General features: G+C 42.1%; 1 protein-coding gene across 1 annotated transcript; it reads right to left on the reverse strand.

Annotated features, from left to right (window-relative positions):
- Positions 1 to 544: 544 nt before the first annotated feature.
- ZNF630 (zinc finger protein 630) lies at positions 545 to 14,254 on the reverse strand. The gene is given in 6 exon segments (XM_039475644.2): positions 545 to 2,099; positions 2,102 to 2,551; positions 2,776 to 2,871; positions 3,144 to 3,270; positions 9,872 to 10,060; positions 14,101 to 14,254. Coding segments are annotated over 5 exon segments (1,989 nt in total). The 5' UTR covers positions 9,887 to 10,060; positions 14,101 to 14,254; the 3' UTR covers positions 545 to 798.
- Positions 14,255 to 15,236: the final 982 nt, after the last annotated feature.

Here is a 15,236-nt window from a genome sequence, read left to right on the forward strand (position 1 = left end):
AAAATATTAAAAACCTTGAGAAAATACCTGATTTTTAAAAATTACAGTCCATATTTCTACATCTATGTATTGATATATCAATATCTCAATCTAAATGCATATGAAGGCCAGGTGCTGTGGCTCATGCCTGTAATCACAGCACTTTGGGAAGCTGAGGTGGGCAGATCGCCTGAGGTCAGGAGTTCGAGACCAGTCTGGCCAACATGGCAAAACCACATCTCTACCAAAAATGAAAAAATTAGCCAGGCCTGGTGGTGCGTACCTGTAATCCCAGCTATTCGAGAGGCTGAGGCAGGAGAATCACTCAAACCTAGGAGGCGGAGGTTGCAGTGAGCTGAGATCACACCACTGTGCTCCAGCCTGGGTAACAGAGTGAGACTCCGTCTCTAAATAAATAAATAAGTGCATATATAATCTAAACAGAAAAATATGATGGAAGAAATAGAGAAAGATGCCAAACAGATACCCTTCAAATCATGCACCATGCCCAAATAAATTCACAGGAGAATTCTATAAAGCATTTAAGGACCAGACAACACCAACGTAGTGCTAATTCTTCCAGATATATTTATTCTGTGAAAGGGGCTGAGATAGTTTGAGGGTGAGCAAGTCGATTCCATATTTATGGTGTTGAAAGCATTCCGAGGGCTTAACCAGATCATTCTGTGGAAGGAAGATCGTATGTACTGAGGAACATATGAGTCTATTCTACAGTTGAGAAGTTGCCACCATTTCTCCTTAATGTGAGTTTTCCCATGCACAATGAGGACTGACTTCTGGGAAAAGGCCTTCCCACAATCAGCATATATACAAGGCATGTTTCCTATATGGATTCTGATGCCCAGTGAAGCATACATGTTGGCAGAAGGCCTTCCCACAGTCACTGCATCTGGAGGGCTTCTCCCCAGTGTGTCTTCTCTGATGTGTAATCATCTGTGATTTCCGGAAAAAAGTCATTCCAAACTCAGCACATTCAGGGGATTTCTCCCTAAGATGAGTTTTCTGATGTATAATGAGTGGAGACTTCTCACAGAAGGCTTTTCCACGTTCACTACACTCATAGGGTTTCTCTCCAGTATGAGCTCTCTGATGTAGAATGAGATGTAACTTCAGGGAAAAGGCCCTCCCACACTCAGTACACTCATAGGGCTTCTCCCTTGTGTGAACTCTCTGATGAATAATGAGGGGTGATTTCTGGGAGAAGATTTTGCCATATTCACCACACTCATAAGGTTTCTCCCCTGTATGAATTCTCTGGTGTATGATAAGAGGTAATTTCTGAGAGAAGGATTTTCCACATTCAGTACACATATAAGGTTTCCCTCCAGTATGAAGCCTTTGATGGCCAGTGAGGTGTGAGATCTGAGAAAAGGCCTTCCCACAGTCAGTATACACATAAGGGTTTTCTCCTGTATGAATTCTTTGATGTCCTATGAGGTGGGACTGTTGGCAGAAAGTTTTCCCACATACACTACACTTATAGGGCTTCTCTCCAGTATGCGTTCTCTGATGTATAATAAACTGTGTTTGCCGAGGGGAGGTCTTCCCACATTCGGTACATTCACAGGGTTTCTCCCTAGTATGAGTTATCCGGTGTATAAAAAGGTGAGATGTCTCACAGAAGGCTTTCCTGCATTCACTGCATTCAAAGGGCTTCTCTCTCATATGAACTCTCTTATGTGTAATTAGATGTGACTAAAAAGAAATGAAAATAATAATAATAAATAGATGCGACTTCTGGGAGAAAGCTTTTCGACACTCAAAACATTCAGAGGGTTTCTCTCCAGTGTGGACTCTCTGATGAACAATGAAAGGTGACTTCTGGGAGAATGCCCTTCCATACTCAGTACTTTCATAGGATTTCTCCCCAGTATGAATCCTCTGATGTACAATGAGGTTTGATTTCTCACTGAAAGCTTTCCTACAATCTCCACATACATATGGTTTCTCTCCAGTGTGAATTCTTTGATGTATAATGAACTGTGACTTCTTGATAAAGCCTTTCCCATACATACTACAAACATTGGGTTTCTCTCTGGCTTGAACTTGCTTATGACTGAGAACTTCTTCACATTGACTATCTCCACAGGGCTCCATTCAGTATGAATGAAGCCTTCCTTCTCAGGTACAGAAGAGGAAGCATTATAGCTAGGTGGTCTCCCACATCCAAATCTCTCAATAGGGTCCTTTCTTGCATAGCTCCTGTTAAAATTTAGTAAATCTGAACTGGACTTCAGGCTATTTTCACATGAATCAAACTTACCAAATTTTTTACTTGAAGGAGCAAGGTCTGTGCACCTATTGAACATTTTCCCAAATGCACTATATTTGGAATCTGTCTCCTCAGTCAGTGTTTCATGGCTGATGACTGTGACTGGCCTCAAAACTCTGTCTTGGTTTCCTTGATGTCTATCTATTTGATTATCAATATGCTAGATTTTTAAAACAGAGTACAGTAAATTATCCTCTGGGGCTCTTTCTAGTATTTCCATTTGAAATAAAAGTTCTCCAGAAATGATCTGCTGGGAAGATTTAAGGCCTTTCTGTCTGTCTGAAGGAAGAAGAAAGAGGCAAAATCAAATAGACACACACACACACACACACACACACACACACACACACAAACAGTTGGCAATGAACAGAGATACTAGGAAGGTGGCTGTTGTAGAATGAATGTTATAAAGGAGGCCTGATACATTTTAAGGAAGAAAGAAGGAAACTGATGTCAAGGAAGAAGAAGATCCCCTCTTGACCAGCTACCCAATTCTCACTTACCTGGGTAGATCCACCTTGACAACTCACTGTCTTTGATCCATGGGTCCTTTCTGTGTTCCACCTTAAAGATTACATCTGGTTTTATACCTGAACACCCTGTTAAGAGAAAATTGTAGTGGCTTTGGCCTTGGCAGCTCCGAAATTCATGAAGAGAAGCACTTGCAGGGACCTCCCAGCCAAGTTGGATCCTTAACTCACACCACAACACAAAAATAAATTCTAGATATAACAAAAGTATAAACATGAAAAATGAATACTGTAAAAGAACACATTCTGTTAAAGGAATATCATAAAGGTCATGATATTGACAACCCTAAAGAAGGATGAGTAGGATTTGATTCGTTGGTACAAAGGAAATCTGCCCTTACCCACAGAGTCCAGATGACTATAGGTCTCCAGCATCACATCCCTATGCAGCGTCTTCTGAGCAGGATTCAACTGCTGCCACTCTTCCTGGGTGAAGTCCACAGCCACATCCTCAAATGTCACTGGTTCCTATAAGAGAATATTCCTGTACAATCTCTTGTTCTGGTGATTTTTACCATAGCAATACATATAGAATGCCTACTTTGCACTTTGCCTAGCATACTTTATGATAGAAACAATGCAAAATCCTGCCATTAGCAAGAATAGTTAGTGGAACAGAGCAGTCTAGAAATAGATACAAATAAAAACGAGAAATTTAATACATAATAAAGGTAGCATTTTAAACAGATATGGAAAAACAGATTATTCAAAACTGGGGAGATAGCAGAAACAAAAAATGTAACTGGATTTCCTACATCACACTAAACACAAAAAGAAATTCAAGATATGACAAAAATTTAAATGAAAAAAGAGAAACTATAAAATAAAGACAGGACATTAGAGAAATGCAAATCAAAACTAAATTGAGATACCATCTCACGCCAGTTAGAATGGCGATCAGTAAAAAATCTGGAGACAACAGATGCTGGAGAGGATGTGGAGAAATAGGAACACTTTTACACTGTTGGTGGGAGTGTAAATTAGTTCAACCATTGTAGAAGACAGTGTAGCGGTTCCTTAAGGACCTAGAAATAGAAATTCCATTTGACCCAGCAATCCCATTACTGGGTATATATCCAAAGGATTATAAATCGTTCTACTATAAGGACACGTGCACACGAATGTTCATTGCAGCACTGTTTACAATAGCAAAGACCTGGAACCAACCCAAATGCCCATCAATGATAGACTGGACAGGGAAAATGTGGCACATATACACCATGGAATATTATGCAGCCATAAAAAACGATGAGTTCGTGTCCTTTGTAGGGACATGGATCAACCTGGAAACCATCATTCTCAGCAAACTGACACAAGAGCAGAAAATCAAACCCTGCATGTTCTCACTCATAGCCGGGTGTTGAACAATGAGAACACATGGACACAGGGAGGGGAGCATTACACACTGGGGTCTGCTGGGGGGAAATGGGGGAGGGACGGGGGTGTGGGGAGGTGGGGAGAGATAGCATGGGCAGAAATGCCAGATATAGGTGAAGGGGAGGAAGGCAGCAAATCACACTGCCACGTGTGGACCTATGCAACAATCTTGCATGTTCTTCACATGTACCCCAAAACCTAAAATGCAATAAATAAATAAATAAAAATAATAATAAAGACAGGAGAGGTTTTAAAAAATAATCTTTGAGTGGAGAAGACTCTTCTAAGCATGTCCCAAAACCCAGATGCCACAAGCGAAAACACTGATAAATGTGACTACTTTATGTGTTACATGGCAAAACAGATCATAAATAAACTCAAAGGACATGACTAACTAGGGAAAAATTATACATGCAACAGGTAGGATGGACAAAAAGCTAATTTCTTCCAAATATAGAGAAAGCTCCTACAAAGCAAGAAGAAAAAGACCAAGAACTTTTTTTTTAAATGGCTGATATGGTTTGGCTCTGTGTCCCCACCCAAATCTCATCTCAAATTGCAATCCCCACTTGTCAAAGGAGGGAGGTGATTAAATCATGGAGACAGTTTCCCCCATGCTGTTCTCATAATAGTGAGTGAGTTCTCTGAAGATCTGATGGTTTTATAAGTGTCTGGCATTTCCCTTGCTGGCACTTCTCTCTCCTGCCACCATATGAATAAGGTCCTTGCTTCCCCTTCCGCCATGATTGTAAGTTTCCTGAGGCCTTCTCAGTCATGTGGAACTGAATCAATTAAACCACTTTCCTTTATAAATTACCCAGTCTTGGGTATTTCTTTATACTGGCATGAGAACAGACTAAAACGATGATCAAGGACATGACAATCAATTCACAGAAAAGAAAATGCAAATGTTTTTTAAACATGTAAAAAGATGCTCAACTTCACTCACATGAAGATAAATGTAAACTAAAACAAGACACCATTTTTCCCTTACATATTATCAAAGGTGGGCATTTGATAAGTCACCGATCAAATGCTAAGACTGTGGGAGAAGTCACAATGACTTAGTGTAAGTTAGTGAAGATGTCAAGAAATGCATACTCAAATTGTCTGTGGTATACAGTATATTTTGAAGGCAATTAATTTGGCAATACCTATCAAAATTTATAATGTACACATCCTCTGACTTGCAATTTGGTTTCCTGAAGTTATTCTACATAAATATTCATAAATGTGACCAAATGACATATGTGAAGACACTGCTCTACAGTATTATTTATTTATAATAGCAAAAGAATGGAAACAACCTCATGGGAGATTGGATGAATAAATGATGCTACAATCCCCGTAAGGGAATACTATATGCAATTATAAAAAGCAACAGGGAAGGGGACAGATGTGGTGGCTCACGCCTGTAATCCCAGCACTCTGGGAGACCTAGGCGGGTGGATCATTTGAGGTCAGGAGTTCGAGACCAGCCTGGCCAACATGGCAAAACCCTGTTTCAATTAAAAATACAAAAATTAGCTGGGCGTTGTAATGCATGCCTGTAGTCCCAGTTACTTGGGAGGAGGCTGAGGCAGGAGAATTGCTTGAATCCAGGAGGTGGAGAATGCAGTGAGCCGAGATCATGCCACTGCACTCCAGCCGGGGTGACAGAATGAGACTCTGTCTCAAACAAACAAACAAACAAACAAACAAACAAACAAAAAAACCAGCCTGGGTAACATGGCAAAAACTCCTATCTCTACAAAAAGTTAGCCAGGTATGGTGGCACATGCCTGTAGTCCCAGCTAGGAAGGTTGAGGTGAGAGGATCACCTGAGCCTGGGAGGTCAAGGCCACAGTGAGCCAAGATAGTGCCATTGCACTCTATCCTGGCAACTGGCGTGAAACCTTGCCTCAAAAAAAAAAAAGCACCAAGGAAGCTCTACATTAATTGATATGCCACAATATCTAAGATAACGTTAAGTGGAAAAAAAACATTCATTCACTCAGCAAGTGGTTATTGAGTACCTCGTGATTGTAGGAACTGGGGATACAGCAGGAAAAAAACTGGCAAAAACACCTTCCCTGAAGGAGTTTATATTCTGGTGAGGGGAGACAGACAAAAAGGTTGAGAGAGAAATCACCATCTGGCAAAAAAAAAAAAAAAAAAAAAAAGGTTTGCAATGTGCACTTCAAGATCATTCATATACAAAAAGCTCCTGGAAAACAATAAGCAAAGACAAGGAAAGAGGGATTCACAGAGAAATACAAAATGGAAAATAAATATGTGAAAAGATGCTGAATCTTATTTAATTGCTAAAGAAAAGCAAATGAAAATGAGATATAATACTTACTCATAAAAGTAACAGGAAAGAAAAATACAGATGATGGCTAATGGTGGCAGGAGGGAGGGGGAACACTGGAAATAGGTGGGCTTTCTTGTAAACAATTTGTGGTCACATGTGTAAGCTGATTACACAGTATTGAAATACAATTTGGGCCAGGCACGGTGGCTCAGGCCTGTAATCCCAGCACTTTGGGAGGCCAAGGCAGGCGGATCACCTGAGGTCAGGAATTCAAGACCTGCCTGATCAACATGGTGAAACCCCGTTTCTACTAAAAATACAAAAATTAGTCAGGTGTGGCGGCGGGCACCTGTAATTCCAGCTACTCACAAGGGTGGGGCAGGAGAATTGCTTGAACCTGGGACACCGAGGTTGCAATGAGCTGAGATCACACCACTGCACTCCAACCTAGGCAATAGAGTGAGACTCTGTCTCAAAAAATACATATATATAATTTGAAAAATAGTCTTTAAATTTATGAACATGTGTGCCTCTGACCTAGCACACTCATGTCGAAGACTGTGGCCTACATAAATACTTCACGAATATAAAAAGATGTCTTTATAAGGTCATTTTATTTGTGACTTCACTGCTTTAGAGTCCTGACTAGGCCATGTACTAGCTGTGTGAACTCTGTGCCTCACTTTCTTCATCTGAAAAATGGGAATAACAATGGTACCTAGCACAGAGGGTTCCTGGGTAAATTAAATGAGTTAATTCCATTATATTTTATTAATAGCAGTGCCTAGCACATGGTAAGCACTGGGCAAATAGTAGCTATGATTCTCATTATTACTATTACTATTGCATATTATATGCTTTTTTTTTAGAGAGACTGGGTTTCACCATGTTGGCCAGGCTGGTCTCAAACTCCTGACCTCAGGTGATCCACCCGCCTCGGCCTCCCAAAGTGCTGGGATTACAGGCATGAGACACCATGCCCAACCACTATTGTATATTTTAGAAATAACTATTTTACAGCCCAACAACAAGGTTCTGGTATCCTGCAAACATTAAATGGATATTTAATGGACATTAATTTGACAATGTAGATTAGAGGACAGCAAACTATGGCCTGCAGGCCAAATTTAGCCCATCATGTGTTTTTCAATGGCCTGCAAGCTAAACTGGTTTTACACGTTTTCTTTTGAGACTGCCTTGCTCTATCACCCAAGCTGGAGTGCACTGGAACAATCTTGACTCACTACAACCTCCTCCTCCAGGACTCAAGTGATTTGCCCACATCCGCCTCATGAGTAGCTGGGACCACAGGTGCGTGTCACCATGCCCGGTTAATTATTGTATTTTTTTGTAGAAATGGGTTTTTGCCATGTTGCTCAAGCCGGTCTAGAACTCCCGTCTCTAGAACTTGGCCTCCCAAAGTGCTGGGATTACAGGTGTGAGTAGCTGCACCTGGTCCAGTTTTTACATTTTTAATGATTGAAAAGAAGTCAAAAGAAGAATAATATTTGTGACATATGAAAATTATATGAAATCCAACCTTCAGTGTCCATAATAAAGTGTTATTGGATCACAGCCAAGCTCATTGGTTCACATATTGTCGATAGCTGCTTTCTACCTGAACAGATTTGAATAGTTGCAACAGGGACGGTATGGCCCATAAAGCCTCAGATACTTCTGTCTGTCCCTCTGCAGAAAAAGTTTGCTGACCCCTGACTTAGATGAACTAGACAAAACACTTGAAAATTACAATTTACCAAACCGGACATAAAAAGAAATCGAAAATCTGAATGGTAGTATATATTTTAAATGAATTGAATATATCATTTAAAACCTTCCCACAAAGAAAATTCCATATCCTGATGGCTTCACTGGGGAACTCTTCACACGTGTAATCCCAGCACTTGGGGAGGCTGAGGTGGGTGGATCACCTGAGGTCAGGAGTTCAAGACCAGCCTGCCCAACATGGTGAAACCCCACCTCTACTAAAAATACAAAAGTTAGCTGGGCATGGTGGCAGGCACCTGTAATCCCAGCTACTTGGGAGACTGAAGCAGGAGAATCACTTGAACCTGGGAGGTGGAGGTTACAGTGAGCTGAGACTGTTCCTTTGCACTGCAGCCTGGATGACAAGAGTGAAACTCCATCTCAAAAAAAAATTTTAAGAAGGAAATAATAACAATATTACCCAAATTTTCCCAGAGAATATAAAGAGAATACTTTCCAACATGAGGCCAATGTAACAGGTTGTCAAAATGTGACAGGAACAATACAAGAAAGTAAAATTATAGGCCCCTATGTCTCATAAACATAGTAGTATAAACCCTAAACAAAATATTAACAAGGGATTGGCTAGATCATGATGATGATGATGATGATGATGATAAGAGTGGGTGGGGATAAAAGACAGATAAAACAAGCTTGGCTATCAGTTGATAATATTTGCAGATGGGTAATTACAAAGGGGTTCACTAAAATGTCTACTTTCGTATATGTTTAAAATCAAAATGTTCCATAATAAAATGTACAAAAACTAAATTTTTAGAAAAGAAAGAAAAAACTAAATTTTAGGAGAAAAGAAAGTTGCAGAAAAGAACAGAAACAGTGTGTGTATTTTTTGTGTGTGGTAAAGAAAAAATGCGTGACAATAATAAGATCACTTTCACACACTGACACATGCATCTACACACATAGATGGAGTTATACATGCATAAAGAAAAGAGATCCTCCTCAAACCAGATAATGCTAGTTATGCCAGGGAAGGAGGCAGAGGTGAGGTTGGAGATATTTCACTTTCTTTTTTTTTTTTTTTTTAACTATATTGTTTATGTTCTTTGCCCCATGTATCAGATTACCTTTGCAGGGAGGGGGAAAAAAAAACAGACTGAAACTGGAGGAGCGGAGAAAGAACTGGCCTTGAGTTTGGTCGAGACCCCACAAACTCTGAGATGACAGTAAAGCAGCCATAAACCAGGAAACTCTCCCACTCTCCAAACCCCTGCCAGAGAACTTTAATAACAGTCTCTTTAGAACTACTACTGACAATGCCACCCTGAACTGAAGACCACTGACCTTCAGGAAAACTCAGTAACAAAATTTCTTAGGTTAAAGTCCCAGAAATTTTGACTTGCTAAGGAGCTGGACTGATTTCTCTTTGTGGAGAATGAAGATCACGTAACTGATCATGTGATGTTAACCTTTTCACTGGAGCTGCCAGGAGGCTCATAGTCAAAATGTTTAGCTCAGTTTCTATGAAGTAAGACCAGATGATCTGCGTATCTTCACAGCAATTTTTCCTGTTGATCTTCTACTCTCTCTAAATTTCTCTAATCCTTATTTTCAACTAATTGCCCTTTCCCATTTTGTTGTGGGAAAACCAGTGGCAAACAAGTAACTTACCTGGGACTCAATCATTTTTTGTTTCTCTTTGGAAAGCAATTGGGGGTGGGGCAGAGTGCAAAGAGTCTTCAGAGCTGAAGCTGAGTTAACCACTCTTAAACAGCTGGATGTGACAATGTGTTGCTTGTTAATTCATCGGTGACTTGTGTTTCTCATCTGAGCCGGTAACTCCATTTCTGGAACTTTGTCCTAAGGTAATAATCATGGATGCGTACAGATATTTAACCTCAGAAACCTTCAACACAGTTTTGTCTTTAACATCATTATTATTGAAAATAACATAAATGCCCAGCACTAAAGAATGGGAAAATTAATTATGGAAGCTCCAAAGGCTGGAAAGGCAGGTAAAAAGCAACACTCTAGATGATTAAAAGAGGCTAAGGAAACATTGCCAGCAAATGTAAGTATGGTCTTGTCTGGGTCTTAATTTGAACAGACAAAAGAAAATTTTACATAATCATGAGAGTTTGAACCCCAATTAGATATTTGATAATATTAAGGAATTTAACCATTGATTATCTGAAGATACTATCGTTAATTATTTTACCTTAGGGTAACAAAATCGACCTTTAAGGCTTTATTTTTTACATAATGAAGCGTGTCTAGGTGAAATGATGTGTCTGGAATTTGTTTCAAAATAATAAAGACTACACATGTAAAAAGTCATTGAACTATATACAGGTTGGGCACAGTGGGCCAGCACTTTGCGAGGCCAAGGTGGGTGGACTGCCTGAGTTCAGGAATTGGAGACCACCCTGGGAAACATGGCGAAACCCCATCTCTACTAAAAAATGCAAAAATCAGCTGGGCACGTTGGTGCGCACCTGTAATCCTAGCATGTTGGGAGACGGAGGCAGGCAAATTGCTTGAGCCCAGGAGTTCAAGACCAGCCTAGGCAACATAGAGAGACTCCATCTCTATGAAAAATACAAAAAATTAGCCTAGTGTGGTGGCACACACCTGTAATCCCAGCACTTTGGGAGGCTGTGGTGGGCAAACGACTTGAGTCCAGAAGTTTGAGACCATCCTGGCCAACATGGTAAAATCCGTTTCTACTAAAAATAAAAAATTAGCCGGGCATGGTGGTGGCGCCTGTAATCCCTGCTACTAGTGAGGCTGAGACATGAGAATCACTTGAACCCAGGAGGTGGAGTTTGCAGTGAGCCAAGATTGAGCCACTGCAGTTCAGCCTGGGCAATGAGCAAGAGAAGGAAGGGAGGCAGGGAGGGAAAGAAAGAGAGAGAAAGAGAAAGAAAGAAAGAAAGAAAGAAAGAAAGAAAGAAAGAAAGAAAGAAAGAAAGAAAGAAAGAAAGAGAAAGAAAGAAAGAAGGAAGGAAGGAAGGAAGGAAGGAAGGAAGAAAGAAAGAAAGAAAGAAAGAAAGAAAGAAAGAAAGAAAGAAAAGAAAGAAAGAAAGAAAGAACGGAGGGAGGGAGGAGAGAGGGAAGGAGGGAGGAAGAAGGAAGGGAGGAAGGGAGGGAGGGAGGGAGGAAGGAGGAAGGAAGGAAGGAAGGAAGGAAGGAAGGAAGAAAGAAAGGAAGAAAGGAAGGAAGGGCATTCTGGAGGAAGAAGTGAGAGGGTGGCCTAGATGAGTACTTGAATAACTTTTTCTGTAAAAGAGTCATATGGTAAATGTTTTAGATTTTGTGGGGTCTGTGGTCTCTGCTGTAACTAGTCAGCCCTGCCATTGCAGGTTGAAAGTAGTGCTATGCAATATGTAAACTAAAGGTGCTCACTGGCTGTGTTCCAATAAAACATCATTTTGGGGCACTGAGATTTGAATTTTACATCATTTTCATGGGTCACAAAATATTATTCTCCTTTTAATTTTTTTCCAATGATAAAAAGTATGAAAACCATTCTCAGCTCATGGCTGTATTTAAAAAAAAAAAAAAAAAAGGCAGCATGTCAGATTTGGCCCACTGCCCAGTTTCCCAACCCCTGATGTAGATAAAACAAGACTGGCTGTGAGTTGATGACTGATGAGACTGGGTGGTGGGCATAATGGAGGTCCATTACACAATTCCCTCTATTTTGTGGATGTTTGAAAATTTCTATATGAAAGGTTTATATTTAAGTATTACCATAGAAATAATCTAAGTAGTACTATGGAAATTAAGTTAATGGCATGGAAATATTGCTGTAAAAAGAAGAAAAGACAGAACACAAGAACATGTTCCTAATTGTTTAATAACAGAGTAACAGGCCAGGGGTGGTGGCTCACACCTGTCATCCCAGTACTTTGGGAGGCCAAGGCAGGAGGAATGCTTGAGTCCAGGAGTTCAAGGCCAGCCTGAGCAACATAGTGAGACCTCCTTTCTACAAAAAATAAACAAAATTAGTCGGGCGTGGTGGCACACACCTGTAGTCTCAGCTACTTGGGAGGCTGAGGCAGGAGAGTCACTTGAACCCAGAAGGCGGAGGTTGCAGTGAGCTGAGATCATGCCACTGAACTCCAGCTTGGGTGACAAGAGACCCTGTCTAAAAAAAAACATACTGTCCCCAAGGGGTCAAAACTTAGTTGTTAAAAACCTTAGATACTACAATGGTTTGTGGCCCTCCAAAGCTCAATCCTACCCAACAAAACCTTATTCCTGACTGGGCGCGGTGGCTAACGCCTGTAATCCCAACACTTTGGCAGACCAACGCAGGCGGCTCACAAAGTCAGGAGTTCAAGACCAGCCTGGCTGACATGGTGAAACCCTGTCTCTACTAAAAATACAAAAATTAGCCGGGTGTGGTGGCACTTGCCTGTAATCCCAGCTACTCAGGAGGCTGAGGCAGGAGAATCGCTTGAACCCGGGAGGTGGAGGTTGCAGTGAGCTGAGATGGCATCACTGCACTCTAGCCTGGGTGACAGAGCAAGACTCCGTCTTAAAAAACAACAACAAAAACAACAACAAAACAAAAACCTTGGTATTTAATTTCCTTCACCAGCCTTTGGTATTACATGAGCAGCAGTAACCCTGAGTTCAAGAAAGATCTGTGATATATATAAAAAAATCAGTGCATCAATGCTAAAAAACTATGGCGAATAGGTAACGATCAGTTATTAACTCACTTCTCATCCCAAGCCTCACAGAGTAGGCCCTGCTATTATCCTCATTTCACAGTGGGGAAACTGAGGCCTAGAGCGGTTTCATGAGTTGTCCAAGATCCACTGCCAGTGACTTAGAGTGAGGTGGTAGAAGAACTAAAAGTAAAGAACTCCTCCCAAGCTGTCCTGGCACTAAGATTTTCAGAGCTGCAACTCTAACTGCTTCTGGATGCCCTAAAAAATTAGTTCTCCTCCTAAATTCCACAGGATATTGTCTGTTTTTTAACTGAAGAATGTGCTTTACATTTCAAAATTAACTTAAAATCTTCATATTTAAAGCCATAAAATGAAAAGAGAAGCCAAAAACTGGAAAGAGATATTTGCAAAACACATACCACTACTAAAGGAGTGGTATCAGGATATTTAAAAACAATTCCTGGCAGGGTGAGGTGGCTCACACCTGTAATCCTAGCACTTTGGAAGGCCAAGGCAGGTGTATCACCTGAGGTCAAGAGTTCGAGATCAGCCTGGCCAACATGGCCAAACCCTGTCTCTACTACAAATACAAAAAAATTAGCCAGGCGTGGTGGTGGACGCCTGTGATCCCAGCTACTGTAATCCCAGCTACTGGGGAGACTGAGGTAGGAGAATTGCTAGAACCCGGGAGGTGGTTGCAGTGAGCCGAGATCATGTCACTGCACTCTAGCCTGGGTGACAGAGCGAGACTCTGTCTCAAAATAAAATAATAATAATAATAATATTTTTTTTTAAAAAAACCCTACAAATCAGTAAGAAAAAGGCAGAAAGCCCAACAGAAAAATGAACAAAGACTTGAACAGGCCCCTCACAAAAGAGGCGCTCCAAGTAATGAATCCATATAAGAAAGGGTGCTCAAACTTACTGGTCATGAGGGAAATAAAAATCAAACCACTCTATCGAAATGTCGACACTACAAGAGCAGAGATTTTTGTTTATCCACGGACATATTATTAATCTGAAAGAGCCACCCATCATGGAGCCCACAGAATGTCAACATTGACCCCACACACTCCCATTGTTGTCCCCATAGACTCTCATCCCTCACCCGGATCCCCAGATCCATTCATCCCAGGGACCAGCATCCCTCACCCTACAGACCATCCCTCACTCGCCCCAGACTCCCTTCACCCATCCCATAGAAGCCCCATCACTCACCCTACAGACATCGTCAAACACCGCACAGATCCCCATCACCCTACAAACTTCCAATCGCGTAACCGACATATCGTTATCAGTGGTCCCACAGACTCCCCTATCACTGTTCTCCACGTCACTCAGTCCCCTCCTTAGCCCCTCCACTTGTACCTATCCAACACTCATCACTTAGACCCGCTGCACTCAGCCAGGCCCCTCACCTCGGCTCTGCTCTCAAGCCGGGCTTGGCGCCCCCGCCGCCTGCCCAAATGCATACAACATCCCCTGAAAGGCCATTTGCCTTCTAGTCCTCCCGGGAAGATGTCAGGGTGACGCGGGAGCTTACCTTTCGCTGGTTCTGAAACAGCCGCGAAGCGGAGCTCTACCAGTAACAAAAATGGCGTCATTCCGCCAGCGCCAGGACCTCTGTCTCTGGCCGTGGCCTCGCTCTGCTTCTGGAGGCTCCCATTCCAGCCAAAGGAGAGGTGCATTTGGGGGTCTGGGGGGAGTCCCCGTGATATCTCCGAGTTCGGGTATTCAGAATTGGTCCTACGAAAGCAGTGTGAGGCTTGGACGGGCCGTGACTGTCCCGGGCGGGTGAGTTGGCGTTCCCGGCCCCTAGAAAAGACTCGGCCTGAGCAAAGGCGTGATTGGTGACACGGCCGGGTGAGAAGGGGGAAAGTGGAAAGGCCGGACAGAGCACCCCCCGGGGTTCCTCTGCAGAAGCGGATTACTAAAACGTCTGAAGAAAGGGAAGAGACCTTTGACATCACGCAGCCACTCAGGATGCTCACAAACACCCGCCCACCTCTCCCGCCCTGGCCTCGGCGCTCTCCCGCCCTCCTATTGTTTCTTCTAGGCGATAGGACCCGCCCCATCTGTCACTCACTGCCCACCCGGTCCTCCATTGGCTCCTTTGAACATGGAAGGGCCCGCCTTCGCCTGTCATTCACAGCCTGGACTTATGCTCGCCTTAGTTCGAGTAGGCTTATATGGCCTTTTGCAGCCCATGTCAAAACTAAGAGTTAATAGAGTCAAAGGTTCGAGGTAAAACCTAAGGGACATTGGTTTTAGAAGACTTAACAAAGGGCTGGATTGGAAGTCAGCCCAGAACAGGATTGCAGAGTTCACAAAGGTTCATATTCTATACAAAACAG

The sequence above is a fragment of the Saimiri boliviensis genome, chromosome X (assembly GCF_048565385.1).
Source record: "Saimiri boliviensis isolate mSaiBol1 chromosome X, mSaiBol1.pri, whole genome shotgun sequence".
Lineage (NCBI taxonomy): Eukaryota > Metazoa > Chordata > Mammalia > Primates > Cebidae > Saimiri > Saimiri boliviensis.